Genomic DNA, 21,784 nt, shown 5'->3' on the forward strand with positions numbered 1-21,784 from the left:
GGTATTTACATCCAAATCCACGATCTTTTTGACCCTGGTGGCCTCGATTAGCGAGAGAGTCAAGACGCCATTTAGTGTAAGCTACTTTGCCGAGACGCCATTTTGTGTAAGCTACTTTGCCGAGACGCCATTTTGTGTAAGCTACTTTGCCGTGACGCCATTTTGTGTAAGCTACTTTGTCGAGACGCCATTTTGTGTAAGCTACTTTGCCGTGACGCCATTTTGTGTAAGCTACTTTGCCGACATGCCACTTTCACGGCACTTTTAATTATTGTAACTTACTGACAGGTGTCTGTGATGGAAAAGTAAAAAGAGGTAAAGAAGAAAATGTGCCTTGATTTAGAGTCTGATCTTTTTCTGACGTGTTTAAACACACCCACTTTGTTGTACTGCTGGGATCCCCAGCTGCAACACACAAAATGCATCAACTGCATATCATCTGCATCCTGTACAAACTCCAAACTCTTATGTTACATGTCCTACATGGAGCCCCCTGGTGCCCCTCCCATATTTTTGTGCCCGAAAATTTTCCCATTATGTTAAGGTTTTGGCTTTCTTTTGAATTCCCATTACTTTCTGTTTTCAGCTTTTTAAATTATGCTTATTTATTTTTATCCCATTATTGGCTCATTGAATTTCCATTATTTTCATCCTCACTTCTTCTAGCATATTAAACTATTAAAAATCTCATGGCCATCGGTGTGTTCAGCTTGACGACTGTGTAATGTTTAGTCACCGTGTTAGTCAACCTGTTTAGCTGCATAACCAGAAACCTGAACAGAAATTAAATTAAAAGTAGTAGAAAAAGTATTAGAGCAGATGATATGCTTTTACTGGTTGCACCTTTTATAGCACCTGCAACCCAGCGGTCTGTGTGTATAGCAGCCTTACCTGGGCAGAGTGTGGAACGTCCACCTGGAGCTGGCAAATTTTCCTCCACACATTGTGCACTTGCTCTCTATCTCTGTTGCCTTCTATAATAGGCACAGTATTCATTCACAAAGGGATCAGTGATAATATGAAGTGATGGATGTATGAAAGAAAGAGAATTTCGGGATTTTCCCTGGGGTGGACCCTGCTAACAGTTTCAGTAAAACATTTTGGGGGGGTCTCTTCTGAAGATTCTGAGGTGCTGAGGAATAAACAGATAATGTTTGTCTTCACAGTAACTATCAGTCAAATTCTACAGTATTTTTTTAAAATCTTTGCTCTGAGCCTACACAATGTATGTCTACAAACCTAAAGTTCTTACACTTTTCTGATGTCAACATGTAGATGTATAGTTTTTGCTAAAACCAACTGCTGTTGGATGCTTATTGTTCTTTTTCTAAACATGAAGAAACAAACATACTATTAATGTCCGTCATTGGTAAATCTGTCAAATGGTAAATATGAGGTTTGTCTATGCATATTTTGGATAAAAAATGTTCTTACCCTCCAGAAACACCATCTGGAGATTTTCCTTACTCTACCCTGTTTCTTCTATGTGTACTCCTCACTAGTTTGGGATGTCTCTGCATCCGTTGTTGAGTTGTTGGTGCTGAGGAATAAACACAGAAGGCTCTGAGCCTACACAATCTCTGCCTGAATTCATTACTGTAGCATCACATCCTAGTTCCAGACACCAGAGAGAGCCCTCCCTCGAGTGTTGATGCTCTTCCAGGATTGCCACCCGGATATATAAGCAGAGCACTCACCATGTCCAACGCGAAGTATTGTCTCCAGTTGACCTTATAAAGCCTTGCTTTATGCTATATTGCTATTTGGATTCTCTGTGTTTTTACCTGTGCCTGTTTCTCTGTTTTTGCTATTTTTGGATTACTGATGCTGCCTTTGTCTTTCGTTTTCAATAAATCTGCTTATGGAACCTAACGCTAACACCTCCGGATTTTCTATGCCACAATTACCAGTAATAATGCTGTTAGCTGAGCTGTACATATCTGTAATGTATCTTACCTTTCTGAAGACACAGATACTGGAGGTGACACCTCAGTCTTCTACAGGTAATAAAAACACACGGGAGATACTTTTTTAAAACATGTTATAATTATTTTTATCATGAGCTTAGTTTTGTTGTTGTTTTTTCTACTCTGGTCAAAAAACAAAACAAAACGATCAATATTAAGGATTTTAAAATGTTGTATTAACATATTTAAAATCAAAATAACTGTGTCCTTACCGTACCTTTCTATAAATGCTGCACTTTGTTCTTCTACACACTTCTGAACAAACAGACATCAGAATGATGCTCATGAAAACATACCAAATTGTTACATAAAAGACTTTTAATATCTGTCATTTGAATAACAAATTGTAAATATGATGTTTGTCTATGAATATTTTGCATAAAAAATGTTATTACACTCTGCGTCTATGACGGTTCAGAACGCCGTTCAAAATCCTGCCGTGCCTCTCACATAACTTACCGTTAAATTACGCCATATTTGTCTTAAATTGGTGTTAACATACATAATACTTACATAATAACATACAGTACATGCATAATAACTTCACCCTAGTGAAACTTTTGTCTTTGTGAAATTTGCAGATACACTTTAATCCATCTTTAAGATGAAACGAAGAGAACTGACAGAAATAAGTGTGCAGTTGAGATGAGAAAGTGACACATTTTAGTGGCCTGAAGAGCACACGGTGGCTTCCAAGCAGGCTAAGATGACCTACCAACCTGGCTCTAAGAATGGCAAGGCCAACGCGCTGTCCTCCTGACATGACCCCGTAGGCTCACCCGTCACGCCAGAACCCATACTGCCTCCTGTGGCTATGATCACCCCAGTCCGGTGGGACCTAGTGGAAGAAATTCAGATGGCCCAAGTAGACCAGCCACCACCTCCGTCATGCCCACCCTCCAAGCTCTTCTTACTGACCATGCTACGTCCCCAAATATTACAGGGGTCTTGTGTAACCTGCGCCTAAGACTGGACAAGTCGTCAGTGTCTGATGGGGTTGTTAGAGCCCTTGCCCATTCCGAGGCGGCCCTGGTCCCACATGGCGGTAGATTTTGTCACCGACCTCCCTGACTCGGGACGATATAAAACACCATCCTTGTGGCAATCGACTGGTTTTCAAAGGCGTTACCCACGGCCTTGGAGACTACTGGCCACTACTGTAACGCCACTGCCAGCACCAGACCACCAGAGGGAGCCCTTACCCGAATACTAGTGCCACCACCGAAGGAACATTTCTGGGGTTTTACAGACATGCGGTGTGCTCACTTTTAGTATTGTATTTTCTACATTACCAAGCCATGCAATTGTTATTCCGTGTTTTGGATTATTGTGTTTGACCCACGCTTTGTGTTGCATACACAGAATTAACAGAGATTTTCTGGTGGCACATTTGTTATTTTTATTGTGGTCACACTCTGAAAGAATAATAAAATACACAAGAAACAAATTAATTTTGCCGTGTGTTGTAATGACTTCATCTACAGGTGTAGACACAACATACAAAGATAATAGCTATTATGTCTTATAACAAAGAGACTATAGCTTTACAGTAATATTATAGTAATTAAACAACAATCCTTAATAAACATATGCATATATAAAGTATGCAAACAGTTATACAAAAGTATAAGCACTCAATTATGTCTAAACTTTCTTAATAAACATAATACTGATAAACAGCATAACAAAACACAAACGTCTAAATAAACATATAAACATTTAGTAAACATAAGGTGCGATGACATCACTTGCACATCTGAAACAATAATAAAACACACAAGAAAAAAAAAAAGAGTTTTGCCATGTGTTGTAATGACTTGGCAGGGTGTGACTTCATCTACAGGTGAAGCTCTCCTGCAGCTCACTATCTCACAGCTCACCCACCCTTGTATTTCTTAGTAGCACGTTTATGTCAATAATCAGAAGCGTAATGCATCCATTTCTTGTTATTTAGACTTGTGTCTGTGTAAGAAACCAGGAATAATACTATGTAGGCCTTGTTTTTTCAAAATCCACTCATTAGATACCTGAACTCGCCCTTTTTAACCACCAGATGTCACTAAAATGTGTTGAAAATTTTTGTTTAAGGAACTTTCACTTTCACTTTTACTTTTACTCTGCATCTCCTTATTATGTTTTATTTTCTCATGATGAAAAGATGCTGCTTATGCAAAAGTTCAATTCAGTTTTATTTGTATAGTGATTTTAACAATGGGTTTAAGTATCAATAAGTGTCTGTATTAAATGTTTTAGTGCATTTATTTTCATAACATTAAACCAAAGTGTATGGAAAAGAAAATGGACCAGAAGACAGCATCTGTGTGTTCTTTTATTTTCACATTAAAACTACCAAGCAATATTTTTTCTTGTTTTGACTTGTTTCATCACACATGATTAATGAAATATTTATATATGCAATTCTTTAAAAAAAAAAAGAGAGAGAGAGAGTTCAGAGGAATGACCAGCCTGGTTCAAGTCATTTGGAAAGCTGTTACTGAAATAAGCGCTTTATACAACCATGCTGAGCCAAAAAGAAGACAATCTCAGAACACACAACATGATAAACCTTGATGCAGATGGACTGCTAATCTCAGACAAGCACAAGAATCTGAGGCTACACTAGGTACAGGCTAAAAGTGGACAGTTTAAAGCTTGCAATAAGAACAGTGAAGGTTTTTCTCCTCTGTCCAGTAACATTTCTGTCAGCATGAAGAGCAGTACAGCTGATCCTATTGAAGTGTATATTACTTGCCAGTGTTTATTCAGCCTTTTTTTTTTTCTTTTCTTCTCTCATTGGGCTCTGTATTTTGTTATGGCTGTACAGTGACTTTGGGTATGAAAATATAGTATATATAAATATACACTCACTGTCCACTTTATTAGGAACACCTGTACATTCATGCAGTCCTCTAAGCAGCCAATCATGTGGCAGCAGCACAGTGCAGAAAATCATGCAGATACAGATAACAAGCTTCAGTTAACGTTCTGACCGGTGTTGTGTATATGTTGTGTGTGTGTGTGTGCGCGTGCGTGCGTGTGTGTGTGCGCGTGCGTGTGTGTGTGCGCGTGCGTGTGTGTTCCACTGAGCTGCGTGTGCGAATTAGATGACGTCACAGTGGATGGAACAGAAATGCACGTCATGTAGTTATAGAAACGACGTAGAGACAGGATTGAAGAGCCCCGTTTTACTCCGACCGTATTCACTTATAAGATTTTTATAAGATTGTTTTTAGTTGATAAACTTGATCAAATGTTCAGCTGCCAGTGTATTTGGCGGAAGGTAAGAAATCCTTTAATCAGGAAACTTTCACACTTTACTTTTACTGTCCGTTTCTGTGAAACTGACCAGATTGATGAGTCCAGTGCGCTTCAACAGACGAACAACAAAATCTTATGTACAGGCAAATTCATCACTTTATCAACGAATTGAATGTTTTAAAAAGATTTATTTACCGAGAGTAATGTTGTCTTGTCGCTGATATTAATGCCACTTTTACAACAGGAGAAAAAAAGGTCAGACATTGAGGTTATAGCACAATATAACGGTGTTATGGAGTCTGACTTCAGTACGTGTCTGATGGATACTGCTCATACTGAATTATAATTAAGGACACAGGTTTATTTTATTATTGTAAATATTAACGTTAATACAACATGTTAAAAGCCTTAATATTGATCTCTTTTTTTCGGACCAGGGTGGGGGGGGCAGCTTAGAAAAACCACAAATCTAAGCTTGTAAGAAAAATAATTATAACGTATTAAAAATAGTTTTTTATAAGTATCTCTCGTGTGTTTTTTATTCTCTGTAGAAGACTCAGGAGTCACCTCCAGTATCTGTGACATCTTCAGAAAGGTAAGACACTGTACAGATATGTACAGCTCAGCTAACAGCATTATTACTGGTAATGAATTCAGACAGAGATCGTTTAGGCTCAGAGCCTTGTGTGACAAACAGCTTCTGTTTATTCCTCAACACCAACAGGTCAACAAAGGCTACAGAGATGTCCCAAACTAAACAGGAGTCCACAAAGAAGAAGCAGGGTGGAGCGAGGAAAATCTCCAGACGGTGTTTCCAGAAGGTAAAAACTACTTTTATCCAAAATATTGACAAACAAAGATCATATTTACCATTTGTTACTGAAATATTACATTAGAATGACATGACATGAATTGTCTTCTTAATCTCACAATGTATTGTGTTTTTATAAACATCTTTCTGATGTCTGTGTTTCTTTTATTATCTGTAGAAGAGCAAGATGTCTGCTTCAGCATCTGTGAAAACCTCAGAAAGGTAAGACACATTACAGATATGTACAGCTCAGCTAACAGCATTATTACTGGTAATGAATTCAGACAGAGATCGTTTAGGCTCAGAGCCTTGTGTGACAAACAGCTTCTGTTTATTCCTCAACACCAACAGGTCAACAAAGGCTACAAAGACGTCCCAAACTAAACAGGTGTCCACAAAGAAGAAGCAGGGTGGAGCGAGGAAAATCTCCAGACGGTGTTTCCAGAAGGTAAAAACTACTTTTATCCAAAATATTGACAAACAAAGATCATATTTACCATTTGTTACTGAAATATTACATTAGAATGACATGACATGAATTGTCTTCTTAATCTCACAATGTATTGTGTTTTTATAAACATCTTTCTGATGTCTGTGTTTCTTTTATTATCTGTAGAAGAGCAAGACGTCTGCTTCAGCATCTGTGAAAACCTCAGAAAGGTAAGACACATTACAGATATGTACAGCTCAGCTAACAGCATTATTACTGGTAATGAATTCAGACAGAGATCGTTTAGGCTCAGAGCCTTGTGTGACAAACAGCTTCTGTTTATTCCTCAGCACCAACAGGTCAACAAAGGCTACAAAGATGTCCCAAACTAAACAGGAGTCCACAAAGAAGAAGCAGGGTGGAGCGAGGAAAATCTCCAGACGGTGTTTCCAGAAGGTAAAAACTACTTTTATCCAAAATATTGACAAACAAAGATCATATTTACCATTTGTTACTGAAATATTACATTAGAATGACATGACATGAATTGTCTTCTTAATCTCACAATGTATTGTGTTTTTATAAACGTCTTTCTGATGTCTGTGTTTCTTTTATTATCTGTAGAAGAGCAAGATGTCTGCTTCAGCATCTGTGAAAACCTCAGAAAGGTAAGACACATTACAGATATGTACAGCTCAGCTAACAGCATTATTACTGGTAATGAATTCAGACAGAGATCGTTTAGGCTCAGAGCCTTGTGTGACAAACAGCTTCTGTTTATTCCTCAGCACTATCAGCTCAACAAAGGCTACAGAGATGTCCCAAACTAAACAGGAGTCCACAAAGAAGAAGCAAGGTGGAGCGAGGAAAATCTCCAGATGGCATTTCTGGAAGGTAATAACTACATTTATCCAAAATATTGACAAACAAAGATCATATTTACCATTTGTTACTGAAATATCACATTGGAATGACATGACATGAATTGTCTTCTTAATCTCACAGTGTATTTTGTTTTTATAAACATCTTTCTGATGTCTGTGTTTCTTTTATTATCTGTAGAAGAGCAAGACGTCTGCTTCAGTATCTGTGAAGACCTCAGAAAGGTAGGACACATTACAGACATGGTATTTTCATAATAAGATCAAACTTAAATGAAGCTTCAGGTATTATTGGTAATGAATTCAGGCAGAGATCGTGTTGGCTCAGAGCCTTGTGTGACAAACAGCTTCTGTTTATTCCTCAGCACTATCAGCTCAACAACGGCTACAGAGACGCCCAAATCTAGTGAGGAGTCCACAAAGAAGAAGCAGGGTCGAGCAAGGAAAATCTCCAGATGGTGTTTCTGGAGGGTAAGAACATTTTTTATTCAAAATATTCACAGACAAGCATCGTATTCATCATTTCTTACTGAAAAATCATGAAACGTTTTTTTAATTCACAGTTTATTGTGTTTTATAAACATCTTTCTGATGTCTGTTTGTTTCTTTATGTGTAGAAGAAGAATAAGGTGCATCCTATGGCATTTACAGAAAGGTAGGTTTAAGCAAAAACTTTACAGCTCCATGTTGACATCAGAAAAGTGTAAGAACTTTAGGTTTGTAGAGATAAATTGTGTAGGCACAGAGCCCAGATTTGAAAAATACTGTAGAATTTGACTGATAGTTACTGTGAAGACAAACAGTATCTGTTTTTTCCTCAGCACCTCAGAATCTTCAGAAGAGACCCCTCGAATGGTCTTACTGAAACTGTTAGCAGGGTCCACCCCAGGGAAAAACCCGAAGGCAAACATGAAGACCACAGCCAGCAGCACAAAGAAAAATGCAGAAAGGAAGGAGGCCAGTGTGAAGCCAAAACCCTCAGGGATGAAACCTAAAGAAGTGAAAAAGGCTGAGGTGCAGCCAAATTTACAAAATTTGGTGATGATCACTGCACTCACGACGGATAAGAAGAACACAACACCTCGTGAGCAAGCAAAGAAGACTGCAGCAAAGACAGAGACAAAAAACAGGGTTAATACACAAAAAGGTAAAACAGCGAAGATCAGCATGAAGCCAACCGATAAACTCCCGACGGACAAAGAGCACCGTATTCCGACAGATTTAAAAAGGTCATTTCAGACCAGTGTAAAGAGCAAGGTAATGGAGGATAAGAAGAAGGTGATGCTTCATGAGCATGAAAGGCAGTTGGAAAGAATGGCCCAGTACTACTGGCAGAGTGAAATGGAAAAGTTCCTCCAGGAAATGAAAGAGTTGGCTTTAGACGTGCAACAGGAGAAAAGGATAACAGACCCAGATGCATTCAGGTGAGACACAGACAAGTAAAATATGGCAAAGAAAGCTGTATTTAAATTATTTTGTACAGTGGAATGAACAAATTTACTACTTAATATCCACAGATATGCACAGATACAAATAGTTCAGTATAACCTCTATCCCTCACTGTTTCAGTTCCAAAAAGATGATGCCTGAGGCAAAGACAAAGAGCACAACAACGGATCCCTGTGATGGAAAGAGCCAGAGTTCAGCTTCATCTGTAAAAAACTGGGCATCAGATACCTTTGAGGGAACCAGCATGACTCGTTCCCACATCTTAGAAAATGAAGTGCTCCCTGGCGGGTATGACGAGTTGATGTGTATCTCTCATTCAAAAATAAAAGACAGATTGGAATTAGTTTAAAGATTTTATACACACTAATATTTGGTATTGAAATGCATTAGAATATTAATAATCATATGTTACAGTGCTAGTGTTCTTTTGTGAACCTGAATGTGGATCTAACATGTGGATCTGTTGCAGGTTGCCTAATTTTGGTAACAACTGCTACATTAATGCAAGTCTGCAGTGTCTGTTCACAGCTGAGGCTTTCTGTGAACAGCTCTGCAACCTGCTGGACAATTCTAACCAGACCATAGAGGACACATTCATCAGGTACCAACATTTTACTGTATATTTATAATCTTCCAAAAAAAAGTTGATTTTTGGCAAAGAAAATGACAAGAGCCAGGTTTAGGAATATCACTGAAGGTTGAGTTTAAAGGCAGTTTTCCCTGGATCTTTTTCAGGTGTTTTGCAGAATTGTCGAGGATGAGAAAGGGATCCGAGCCTCGATATCAGACAGAGGCTCTCCTCGGGGCCCTCATTGAATCAGCTGCCGAAATCAATCCGGAATTCACCATCGACAATCAAAATGTGAGTTCACAAACACCTCCATAATTACACACACATTAGAACATACAGAAGTAAACACTCTAGAGTGGATTTGTCTATTGACTGTGTGTCTGTAGGATGCCCATGAATTCTTCTGCCACTGTCTGACCCAAATGGAGGAGTCTGGGCAATTGCAGGGTTGGCAAGAGGATGCATACCCTAGATGTCCCGTCAAGAACAATTTCATGTTCCAGATGAGGAATATTATAACATGCTCCAGGTACAACACATAACAAGTTTGGAGGTTGTACATGATGCAGATGATGGGCAGATGTTGATGTATTTCATTTGTTGCAGCTGTGGATCCCAGCAGCAAAACAAAGTGGACGTGTTTAATCACATCTCTCTGCCTCTGGTGTACAACTCGGTGGAGCAGTGCCTCTATGACGCAGTTAATGTGAGCAACTCTCAGTCTGCTTCTCTTTCTTTTATTCGTCCATCACTTCATATTATCACTGACTGCTTTGTGTATGAATATTGTGTCTATTACAGAAAGCAACAGAGATAGAGAGCAAATGCACAACGTGTGGAGGAAAATTTGCCAGCTCCAGGTGGACGTTCCACACTCTGCCCAAGTAAGGCTGCTATACACACACACACACACACACACACTGCTGGGTTGCAGGTGCTATAAAAGGTGCAACTGGTAACTGCATATCATCTGCTCTAATACTTATTCTATAACTTTTCATTTCTTTTCTGTTCAGATTTCTGGTTATGCAGCTAAATAGGTTCACGGTGACTGAATATTACAGAGTCGTCAAGCTGAACACTCCGATGGACATCCAACCTGAGCTGCAGATAGAAGCCTGCCCTCCTCAATCCGACACGCCCGGAACAGGTAGGTCACAAACAAGTAAATGGTCCGGGCCCATCAACCAACAAGAGTCCAAGAAAGTCCTCTAATGTTTACAGCCAGTATAAATCACATCCAGGTTAAAGGTACAGACCAAAGGTAATTTTCGGTTTGTGCTTTTCTTCTTCATGTAGAGAACAGCAAAGCTGAGGTTAGAGAGACAGGCAGAAACCACCTGGTGAGAGACAGACAGAGAGACACAGTAATGGATGAAGTGAGAAAGATAGGAAAGAGAGTTGTAAGGAGGAATGAACAGTGTAGTGTGTACACATGATTTGTGTGTGTGTGACCTGTATTGTGATGTGTGTTGTTTTTAGGGTGGATCAACCTCCACGTATCGGCTGATCAGTGTCATGAGCCATGTTGGATCCTCAGCTCAATACGGTAAGATATAAACACGCATACACACATATTTAGAAATACAGACTACATGTTTAGGAATTATTTAGGAAAACACATGTAACACCCTGTAACACCATGTATACTGGTCCATATGTATACTATTGCTGTATGTGTGTCTTTTCCAGGCCATTATCTGAGTGATTGTTACAGTCGCAGTTGTCAACAGTGGAAAACCTACAATGACATGCTGGTCTCTCCGATCACCGAGGAGGACGTCTTAACGAAGAGGTCGTCTGACGCCTATGTGCTCCTCTACGAGAGAGTGAGCACTGGCTGAAGTCAGAAACCTGGAGCAGATGGGAGACTACAGAGCATTTCCCTTTTTAACGCTTATGACAACAGCAGCACAAATTCCTGCAGATGAAGGCCATGAGTCTTTGTTAACATTTACATAAAGTCTTGTTTACATCACAGATCACAATGAGGGGCAGGCTGGATTGAACAGTTCAGAAACTCCTTAATTTACTGGGATTTGCTTGAACAGAATGATGCAAAAAAAAAAAATAAAAAAATAAATGAATGAATGAATCAATACACATGTAACCAGAAGAGAATGGCAATGACAGATTGCCTGGTCTTATGTCATCTTCATCTGTCCAGTTGTGGTGAGCTGGACACCAAATGGTAAGAAAGACAAAGGCATCCAGAGAACAGCAGCTCTGTGAACAGAAGCACCTTGTGTGTGTATTTCATCACCATAGCCATGTATTAGACACACAAAACAAATTAATATATTAGAAAAAAGTACACAAAAGAAAACTGCATGTTTGTTCTCCTCTTATAATTTTATTGTCCATAAAATGAACACCAAATATAATTTATTTTTATATATATATATATATATATATATATATATATATATATATATATATATATATATATATATATATATATATATATATATTATAAATGCAATCATTTACAATGATGAGCTTGTGTGGTGATATGCTGACACTGTATTTTCTTAGACAGGTTTTGATTTTGTAATAATTTTTTCAGCAGATTTGTGTTACAAATGGCTGTGTTTTATGGCTGGTGAAGAGCATATCACTGAGCTGCTACATCAGGGTCTTTATCAGGACAATAATCATTTTTTTAACAACTTGAAGACCAAAGGCCAGACTGAGGTCCAGTAACATTATAAAATAAAGCCAAACATACAACAACAACAACAAAAAATCAGTATCAGTAATTAAGAATTTTGTAGGATCTTTAAAATCAACTTAGGGAACAGCAACAATTTTTCAAACAGGGTCATTTCTAATTATGCAAATATGCATTTATGAGTCTTAACGAAACTGTTACACTCGTAAGGTGGAGCTTGCATCAAAAATTGCCTTAAAAAAATCCTACTACAATCTTAATTAGTGTAAAACATTCAATAGAACTGACACAGAACTCATGACTCCAGTCTGTGGTGAAGATGAGATGTTATGCAGAAATTATGACTGATATTGTGTATTTACAAATGAAGAGATGACCTTTTTTTCCCCCCTATGCACCTCTTATTTAAAGTATCCCTGAACAGGTCATATTATATTAAATGTACAAATTATTCAAAACTACAAAAAAAATAAAAAAATTGGAGCATCTCTACACATGCATGAAAACATATGCATGAATATGATAAAATTGAAATGCCCCTCACCCAGGTCAATACTATTAATCTTCAGGTTTTTGTGATCGTGCTGCATTTAACATCGTTTAACATCGTTTATGGAAACCATTACAAACACTAGCACTTTAAATGGAATTTAAATAGCAAAAGTTCTTCTAGCATCAACTAAGATTTCTTGAGTCTTGTACGAGTATCACATTCTCCTCAGTATAATCATTATAATCATTTGGATACCGAATCGGAGATCTTTAAGCTAACCGGATAAATTTGTGACCGAAATGCCAATTTCTCAATTCTGATTGGTCGGAAGGTTACCGATTTTCTGTAACAGCAAGTCTGACAGTATTTGTAATTTACAAGATTTGTAAATTGTGCTCGTTCTAATAAATTGATTTTTCTGTAGTAACAATGTGTGCATGGAATTTATTGGACGTTCCTCACAACCTAAAAGTGAAAAAAAAAAAAAAAATGAAACATGTTATTTAGCAAAAGATGTATAAATCGCTGAAAGTGAGACGTTTTCCAGAAGGAGACTTCTAACATTTACGAAGGATTCTTTGTTACAGTCGGTAAGTTTTCTGCTACGGGACAGAGGAGGCTACAGAGGAGTTTGCGGTTAAGAAAAGGCTGGTGAGGAAAACAAGTGTTTATAGCTGCTGTAATGTAAGCTGCTGTAAGGAACTCGTGTCACAGACATTCCACAACGTTAAACCTAACTGTAAATGAGTACAAGTACGATGCATTTTCTTTAAAAACAACTTGGAAAACAAACAACGTCACAGCGGTAACAGTTTATCACACTTTATCACATCACCTGCTCATTGACCATTTTCTTATCCCACGTGTGATTTATTGCTTACTAAAAGAAAAACAAAAATTCAGGGGTACTTTTAATAAAAACTTATTTGTAGAGACACTGCACTCTATGGACAGTAGCTGATGTTTGATGATCTCCATTGTGAAGTTTCATTTTCGTTTCCATCGTTCAGCTGATCTCAGCACAGTTGTGAGTCTTTGAAAGATGGCGACTCCAATAAAAGAACATGGCACATAGCATGCACTAGAGATTCCTAGATATGTCAAGAGTTCCTAGAGTTCAGGGAGGCTTTTTCCTCACTTCAGTCCTCTCAGCACATTGAATCCTCTGCTAGCTAGAGGCGTGTAACATGGATATATCCTTTCCATGTCTGTACTGGCCTCCTTACAGCTGAAAAAGTTCACAGTGTTGTCCGGAGAGCTCTTATAGCAGAAGAGCCGCCTCTTCAGACGCACTGAGCTCCAGTCGAGCGGGTCTTTCTGTACTGCAGATTTCACAGCCGGGCCTTGTTGACTTGTTTATGAACGTGCATGAAGGACACGACCAACCCAGCTGGCGGGGAGGAGAAGAAAAAAATATTAGTGATAAGTGTCAACTTAAAGCAGTGGAGAAATCTGAATGCTTTCATACATTAGTCTGTATTTGATTTGCTCTGATTCAGACCCTGCATACTGTCAGTTCATTTGCATTTGTGATAACACCGGATGGAGCAGTAGCTCAGAGTTTAGGATGTTAGACTGTGGATCTGAAGGCATATGTTCAAATCCCACCAGTGCCAAGTGCATATGTATGTGTGCGTATATATATACACATACGTATACTGGTTTATGTAATCATATACATACACACACACACTATACTGCCCAAGGTTTTGGGACACCTGCCTTTACATGCACATAAACTTCAATGACATCCCATTCTTAATCTGTTGGGTTTTACGCCCTTTACAGCTACAACAGCTTCAACTCTTCTGGGAAGGCTTTCCACAAGGTTTTGTGTTTATGGGAATTTTAGACCCTTCCTCTAGAAGCGCATTTGTGAGGTCACACTTGGCACAATGCAGTCAGGCAAGTACCGTTCTCCAGGTAACCACCAAACCTCAGACTCCTCCATTGGATTGAGAACGTGATTGGTCACTCCAGAGAACATGTCTTTACTGCTCTAGAATCCAGTGACGGCATGCTTTACACCACTGCATCCGATGCTTTGCATTGCATTTGGTGATGTAAGGCTTGGATGCAGTTGCTTGGCCATGAAAACCCATTTCATGAAACTCTCCACACACTATTCTTGAGCAAATCTGAAGGCCACTCAAAGTTTTGTAGCTATTGACACTGCAGAAAGTTGGTGACTTCTGTGCATTGTGCGCCTCGGCATGCTCTGACTCCGCTCTGTGATTTTATGTGGCCTACCACATTGTGGCTGAGTTTCTGTTGTTCCCAACTGTTTCCACTTTGTTATAATACCACTAACAGTTGACCGTGAAATATTTAGTAGTGACAGGTGGGAACCCATCACTGTACTACGCTTGAATTCACAGAGCTCCTGAGAGCGACCCATTCTTTCACAAATGTTTGTAGATGCAGTCTGCATGCCTAGGTGCTTGATTTTAAACACCTGTGGCCATGGAAGTGATTGGAACACCTGAATTCAATGATTTGGAGGGGTGTTCCAAAACTTTTGGCTACATAGTGTATTTACAGTATATCTTCAGTCTCTGCAAATAGCTGCAAATGATTTGTGTATTGCATCCAGTGTTTATTTTCTCTTTTTGTACATTGACATTTCTGCTATTGTCATGTGACTGGAGCCGTTATTACACCTTTGATAAATGAATGCTTCTCATTTTTTAATTATGCATAAATATGTGTACTGAAAACATTTAATAATATATAATTATAAAATATTATATAATATATAAAGAATTAGTCAAGTGTAATTTGGTGAAAAATGTAATCTTTTGTCTCATTAGTTATGACACCATGATAAAACTCCTTAGCACTTGGGCATGTGTGATTAGCTTTCAGCCTGCATTTAAAGCCTCACTATCTGCTGGTGTATTTGTGCTTTGAATGAATAAAAGTAAAGCCGCAATCTCAATGAATATTTGCACTATTAATGTTTGTGATATTTTCATCAAGAACACCTGTTTGTACCTGTGTGTTTGTTGGTCTCACCCCGGGGTTACGCAGCTGCAGTCTCTCTAGGTTCATGATGTCACCGATGCTGTGCTTCCCAGCTCCGCCCCCACTGCTGCCTGTTCATTCAAAACACAGTCACACGTTCACATACACAGTGCAGCAAGAGACCACTCTGAGCCAAGACAGAAGTGAAATCACCCTGAGAAATTATTCCATTAATAGGTCAGGGTCAGAAAGTATAATAGGCGGAATGTGATTTGGAGAGTGAAGTGTCACCTGTGTTGGTGTGATGGAGTCGGGGAGGCAGCGTGCTGTATCCTCTCCAGTCGTGGCTGACTGGTGCCGGGGTCGGTGCCGGTTTGGGAGCGGGTGCGAGGAGGGCGCTCTCCTGGTCCTGCTGGCACTGCAGTCGGCTGACCCCGGCGTGCCGTGCCGAGAGGAGGTAGAGAAAAGCAGTGTCTCCGTCTCGACAGATGCCGTACGACACCAGAGAGCGCTGCTCAGAGCACAAACACTGACCTATGACCCAGCGCTGCACTCGCGGGTGGAAACCGTATTCGGCAAACATCTGGGACAGAGACGGTAGGTAGGAAGAGTGAGAGAGCGGATCGACTGATCTAACGCATCACAAAAACCAGTTGTTTATACACGTACACATCCAGTAGCATTATACTGTCTCACTTACCTGCTGCTTGAGAGACGCGACAGTCATGTGGGGGGCGACTTTCACCGTGACGCAACAGGATGACGTGGCATCTTCAACCGCAACTGCTAAGCTGCAAACACACGACGGAGAGGCGGTGCACAACACACATACATTAAACCTATAAGACTTATCATTTTGTGGTTTTCTTCTGAAAATACTTCATTAATTGTTGAAAAGAGTAATGTTATTGCAATAAAAAAAACCCTTATAAAAGTAAAGTATATTACTAGATTTCTATAACTAAAATGTTCTCAAATATTTGAAAACATGAACTTGTCCCTAATATATGAGGTTTAGCTTGATAAAAGACAACAATTTATTGTAAATGTAGTAAAATTTACAAGGCAGATTGATATAGAAAATGGAGTTAACAAGTGCTATAGAATGTTTCAGAGGTCAAAAACCTACATAGTGCAATATCCTGGGACTCTAGATTAAACCTGACTGTCCCGGGTTGTGTGGAAGGTGAAACTGATTATAAATAAAAGAATCTCAACCTGATCTCGTCGTCTTCAGAGTCCTTTTGAGCCGACTGGATGGTGAGCGCCATCTGCTGATGTGCCAGTGATGTAGCATGCTGCATCGCCGCCTGAGCATCTCCAGCCTTGATGGCTCTGGCCAGCTCAGCACACAGCTCCTCTAAAAAAAAAAAATGAAGGCAATCATGAAAACAAAACATTAAACAAAATGTCACACAATTTAAATACACAAAACATTAAATATAAATAAAACGACTTAATGAGACGTCACTTCTGAATCCTCTGTATGACACGGTGTCTTACGGCACTAACCACAGAGCCGGTTCCTCATCTCACTCACCTTTAGCTGACAATGACAAGGTTGCACTCTGCTCTGTGGGTTGCAGATAAGGTACTGAGTCCTCAGTGGGATGAGAAGCGATGCCTGCGACTGGAAAAAAAAATTAAAAAAAATAAAAAAACAGAAGAGAAGACTTAAATACATTAAAAGAGACGGCTGAACTGCAGCTCAGCTTTTACTCTACGTCCTGTACGTTAATCATCTTCCAGCGTTCAGCGGTGTCAGTTAGCTGTCCACGTGCCTCTGTGTGGGTCTGTCTGTGTACATCTGATTGCTTTCTCAGCTTGTCATGAGACTTGTCATTGTTTACATCTGTCTGTGCATCTACTTGTGTGTCTGCATGTGACTTTGTACCTGCGTGTGTTTGAGTATGTGTGTTTTTGTTTACCTGTTTGTTATTTGTCTGTCTGTGAATCTGTGTTTGTTTGCCATGTGTGTTATATTGTGCATTTTTGTTTACACACATTTATATATGTCTGTGAGTTTGTGTTTTTGTTTACGTTTGTCTGAGTTTGTGTGTTTTTGTTTACATGGTTGTCCGAGTTTGTTTTTGTTTATTTTTAATTTGTCTGTCTGTGAGTTTGTTTGCATGTTTGTGTATTTTTGTTAACACGCGTTTATATATCTGTCTGGGAGATTGTGTGTTTGTTAACATGTTTGTCTGAGTTTGTGTGTTTATTTAAATGTCTGTGCATTTGTGTGTTTTTGTTTACATGTGTTTATATATCTGTCTGTGAGTTTGTTTATATATGTTTGTCTACATTGTGTGTTTTTGTTTACATGTGTTTATATATCTGTCTGTGAGTTTGTTTAAATGTCTGTCTCTGAATTTGTGTGTTTTTGTTTACATCTGTGAGTTTGTGCTTGTTTACATGTCTGTCTCTGAATTTGTGTTTTTGTTTACATCTGTGAGTTTGTTTGTTTACATGTCTGTCTGTGAGTTTGTGCTTGTTTACATGTCTGTGAGTTTGTGCTTGTTTACATGTCTGTCTGTGAGTTTGTGCTTGTTTACATGTCTGTCTGTGAGTTTGTGCTTGTTTACATGTCTGTCTGTGAGTTTGTGCTTGTTTACATGTCTGTCTGTGAGTTTGTGCTTGTTTACATGTCTGTCTGTGAGTTTGTGCTTGTTTACATGTCTGTCTGTGAGTTTGTGCTTGTTTACATGTCTGTCTGTGAGTTTGTGCTTGTTTACATGTCTGTCTGTGAGTTTGTGCTTGTTTACATGTCTGTCTGTGAGTTTGTGCTTGTTTACATGTCTGTCTGTGAGTTTGTGCTTGTTTACATGTCTGTCTGTGAGTTTGTGCTTGTTTACATGTCTGTCTGTGAGTTTGTGCTTGTTTACATGTCTGTCTGTGAGTTTGTGCTTGTTTACATGTCTGTCTGTGAGTTTGTGCTTGTTTACATGTCTGTCTGTGAGTTTGTGCTTGTTTACATGTCTGTCTGTGAGTTTGTGCTTGTTTACATGTCTGTCTGTGAGTTTGTGCTTGTTTACATGTCTGTCTGTGAGTTTGTGCTTGTTTACATGTCTGTCTGTGAGTTTGTGCTTGTTTACATGTCTGTCTGTGAGTTTGTGCTTGTTTACATGTCTGTCTGTGAGTTTGTGCTTGTTTACATGTCTGTCTGTGAGTTTGTGCTTGTTTACATGTCTGTCTGTGAGTTTGTGCTTGTTTACATGTCTGTCTGTGAGTTTGTGCTTGTTTACATGTCTGTCTGTGAGTTTGTGCTTGTTTACATGTCTGTCTGTGAGTTTGTGCTTGTTTACATGTCTGTCTGTGAGTTTGTGCTTGTTTACATGTCTGTCTGTGAGTTTGTGCTTGTTTACATGTCTGTCTGTGAGTTTGTGCTTGTTTACATGTCCGTCTGTGAGTTTGTGCTTGTTTACATGTCCGTCTCTGAATTTGTGTTTTTGTTTACATCTGTGAGTTTGTGTTTGTTTACATGTCTGTCTGTGAGTTTGTGTTTGTTTACATATCTGTCTCTGAATTTGTGTGTTTTTGTCTGTTTGTTTACATGTTTATCTGAGTTTGTGTTTACATGTTTATCTGAGTTTGTGTTTATGTTTACATGTTTGTCTGTGAGTTGGTGTTTGTTTACATATGTTTGAATGTCTGTCTGCACCGGCGTGTGTCCATCTGCGTGTGTCTGCGCATGTACCTGTCTGTTTGTATACACACTTGCCTATACCTGTCTGTGTACCTGTGCTCCTGTCTCTCTGTGCTTCTGTACACCTGTCTGTCTGTGCATGCACCTGCAAACAATCTGTCTGCATCTGCATGTGTCAATCTGCCTGTGTGCCTCTACCTATCTAACCCTAACCCTATCCTTCTGTCTCTACACAAGTTGCTGTAAGAATGGCGAACAGAAAGAAGAATTACACATATAAACAGCTTTTGTCTGCTTTTTTTTTTTTTTATCAGAATGCTGTCGGTGTGGGGCAAGGCTACATTAACATTGGTTTGAAGTCTTACATCAAATAGTAAAAGCCCTTGAGGGCAGGTCTGTGAGGGTGTTACGAGCGGTATTGAAATGGGGCAAAATGAATAAATCAGGAAGAGGAGGAATATTCAGACGTAATAAACAGAGTAAAAAGTGCTGGACTGGAAATGACCTACTTCCGAAAGCAGAAATGTAAAACTGAACGTGAACTCTGACCTCTGTGGGCTTCCCTCAGTGATGAGATCATGACGGTGGCCCACTCCTGGGCCTCCTGCTCGCTGCGGAAAGTGAAGGTCAATGTGTCGTGCGGTGGCTTGATGACATACAGCTCGTGGCAGCGAGGCGACTTGATCTCATATCTCACCGCACGCAGCTCGAACTCTGCCAGAGACTGAGAGAGAGAGAGAGAGAGAGGGAGGAAGAGAACAGACAGCACATTACAGGCTGCATGTGACAACATTCATTTTTACATGATTCATGAATCCCGGGGGCCGTGCTCTTCACACGTGGATTCCTTAGACCATTCGACACGATCCTGGATTTATAACGCTTGTGCTGTTTTTAAGTATATTCTTTCAGTCTCCTCATCTTTACGTACAGACAGCGATTCTCAAACAAAGAGTTACGACATGTTAGAGAGACCCATCAGTGTCACCGCTGGCTTTACTGCAAGAGGACCATCAGAACCGAGACAGAACCACACCTTATTCATGTTTGTGTAAGTTTTCTTTAGGCAAAAGCAAATGAAAGCAAACAAAATAGCAAAGAGAAGGAGCAAATTAGTGTAAAGCACAAATAAAGCAAGAGGAATATCCTGAATTTTGATTGTAGTATGCTGTAGCCACTTTAACCAAATTGGCAGGAAATACAAGCACAGTGAAAAAAACACACTGTCCTCCTTTTGTACTAAATGAGAAGAGCTGTAGAGGCTAAGATGTGTAGCTAGGAGTTAACTAGTTCAACAAAAAGGATATAATACACTAATCAGTGTGAAATTTGTTTCTTATACAATTTATGTCATGTGCTCGGCTGTGTAATAACTCTGTTGCTAAACCTGACCTCTGCCACTTCCTTCCAGGCTTCATTTATTCAGTTTCATAATGTCTTTATACACATATCATGAGTTGCATGTGAGATGCACTATTTCCATGTAAACTCTTGAGTAGGGAACCGAATGAACATCAGACCGTCAGAATTGTCCAGAGGAAATGCCGACGCCGTTCGGACAACTGTAACCAAATTAACCTGCACAGATCTCGTAGTCAATTTGTATCAGCTGCAGACTCACGATCACGATCTCTTTTTCTTTTTACTCTCCCTGAAATTGTGTACAAAATAAAACAGTGGACTCCTGCTGATTGGTCACTTGCTAGTGTGCACACACCTGGTGAGCTTTCCTAATAAGGAAAAGGGGCGGGGCTGCGAGCCACGGCTCCAGGTATATCCTCGGGCCTGAAAAAAAAACTAAATCAGAGACCTCTTTATTATTTTTATTAAACCATATCTATGGACTTATAAGAGTGCTATGGGTTGAGAGACACTCTTCTGAAGGTTACAGACCGCACCTTTAATTTGAGGCAAAGAGAAAACAAGCAGAGAGAAAATGTGCAAAGGAAAATAAAAAGGGGGTATAGTAAGGGACTTTATATATTGTTGTTTTTAAAAGTTATAACTAGTAATCATCACTGCTTTTGGTTTCACTTGGCAGTTCACTGGCTTCCTCAGTAGAGTCTGATCTTTAACGATTATGAAAACGATTATATAAAAAAAAATAAAGCATCAAACACATGCGGTGGTGTAAACCTGACAGATACATATACATGAGGTTAGGTCTCTCCATTAAGGCCAAGACTCTCACCATGATCCTGCCGTTACTGCCGGAGTCTCTGAGGGTGAGGCGGAAGTCTCCGGGCCGGTTCGGGTCCATGCTGAGCTGCAGGCGGAGAGCTGCGTCATCCTCGACGGCACCGGGAGAGCGGAGCGGGCGCAGGTTCCGTAGCGTCCCCCGTAACACCGACACCCGCACTGACATCAGCACCGTGCCGCAGCCTGAGCCCGAGCCCGAGCCCTGCTGGAGCGCCGGAGCCGGAAAAACCGGAGCCCAGACACCCGAACTCAGAGACATGACGACCTGCTTTATACGTAACTCCCCGGGATGAGAAAACAAAACAAAAGTAAAGAACAAGATGGAGTTATGTAGAGATAAACGCCCAGAGCGCTGCGATCATCCTCATCTTCATCCTCATCATCACTGTTCCTTCTGACACAGGGGGGAAATTAATCAAAACAGGAAGAAGGTCCGTCTGATTTTTA

At 39.7% G+C, this 21,784-nt stretch overlaps 2 protein-coding genes and 1 long non-coding RNA gene across 4 annotated transcripts; 2 read left to right on the forward strand and 1 right to left on the reverse strand.

The window, feature by feature from the left end:
- The first annotated feature begins 3,006 nt into the window (after positions 1–3,006).
- Positions 3,007–8,775, forward strand: LOC131356282 (pneumococcal serine-rich repeat protein-like). Its single transcript, XM_058395188.1, has 13 exons — positions 3,007–3,126; positions 5,777–5,820; positions 5,950–6,046; positions 6,215–6,258; positions 6,388–6,484; positions 6,653–6,696; positions 6,817–6,922; positions 7,091–7,134; positions 7,255–7,360; positions 7,529–7,572; positions 7,713–7,818; positions 7,965–8,002; positions 8,169–8,775. The coding sequence occupies exons 1-13, from the start codon at positions 3,007–3,009 to the stop codon at positions 8,773–8,775; spliced, it is 1,497 nt and encodes a 498-aa protein (XP_058251171.1).
- Positions 8,776–9,528: 753 nt separating this feature from the next.
- On the forward strand, positions 9,529–10,248 carry LOC131355828 (uncharacterized). The gene is made up of 3 exons (XR_009204947.1): positions 9,529–9,658; positions 9,754–10,073; positions 10,169–10,248. It is a non-coding gene; the product is annotated as an uncharacterized LOC131355828 (long non-coding RNA).
- Positions 10,249–12,478: 2,230 nt separating this feature from the next.
- sharpin (SHANK-associated RH domain interacting protein) lies at positions 12,479–21,782 on the reverse strand. 2 transcript variants are annotated; one of them, XM_058395856.1, is made up of 8 exons: positions 21,330–21,782; positions 19,688–19,862; positions 17,036–17,125; positions 16,714–16,855; positions 16,196–16,286; positions 15,787–16,078; positions 15,547–15,626; positions 12,479–13,921 (listed from the first exon to the last, which is right to left on the reverse strand). In XM_058395856.1, the coding sequence occupies exons 1-8, from the start codon at positions 21,594–21,596 to the stop codon at positions 13,793–13,795; spliced, it is 1,266 nt and encodes a 421-aa protein (XP_058251839.1). In that variant the 5' UTR covers positions 21,597–21,782; the 3' UTR covers positions 12,479–13,792. The 2 variants fall into 2 exon arrangements, with proteins under 2 accessions (XP_058251839.1, XP_058251838.1); XM_058395855.1 differs by having other exon boundaries at positions 15,526–15,626; positions 21,330–21,781.
- Positions 21,783–21,784: the final 2 nt, after the last annotated feature.

Source organism: Hemibagrus wyckioides, linkage group LG07 (assembly GCF_019097595.1).
Source record: "Hemibagrus wyckioides isolate EC202008001 linkage group LG07, SWU_Hwy_1.0, whole genome shotgun sequence".
In the NCBI taxonomy this organism is placed as follows: Eukaryota; Metazoa; Chordata; class Actinopteri; order Siluriformes; family Bagridae; genus Hemibagrus; species Hemibagrus wyckioides.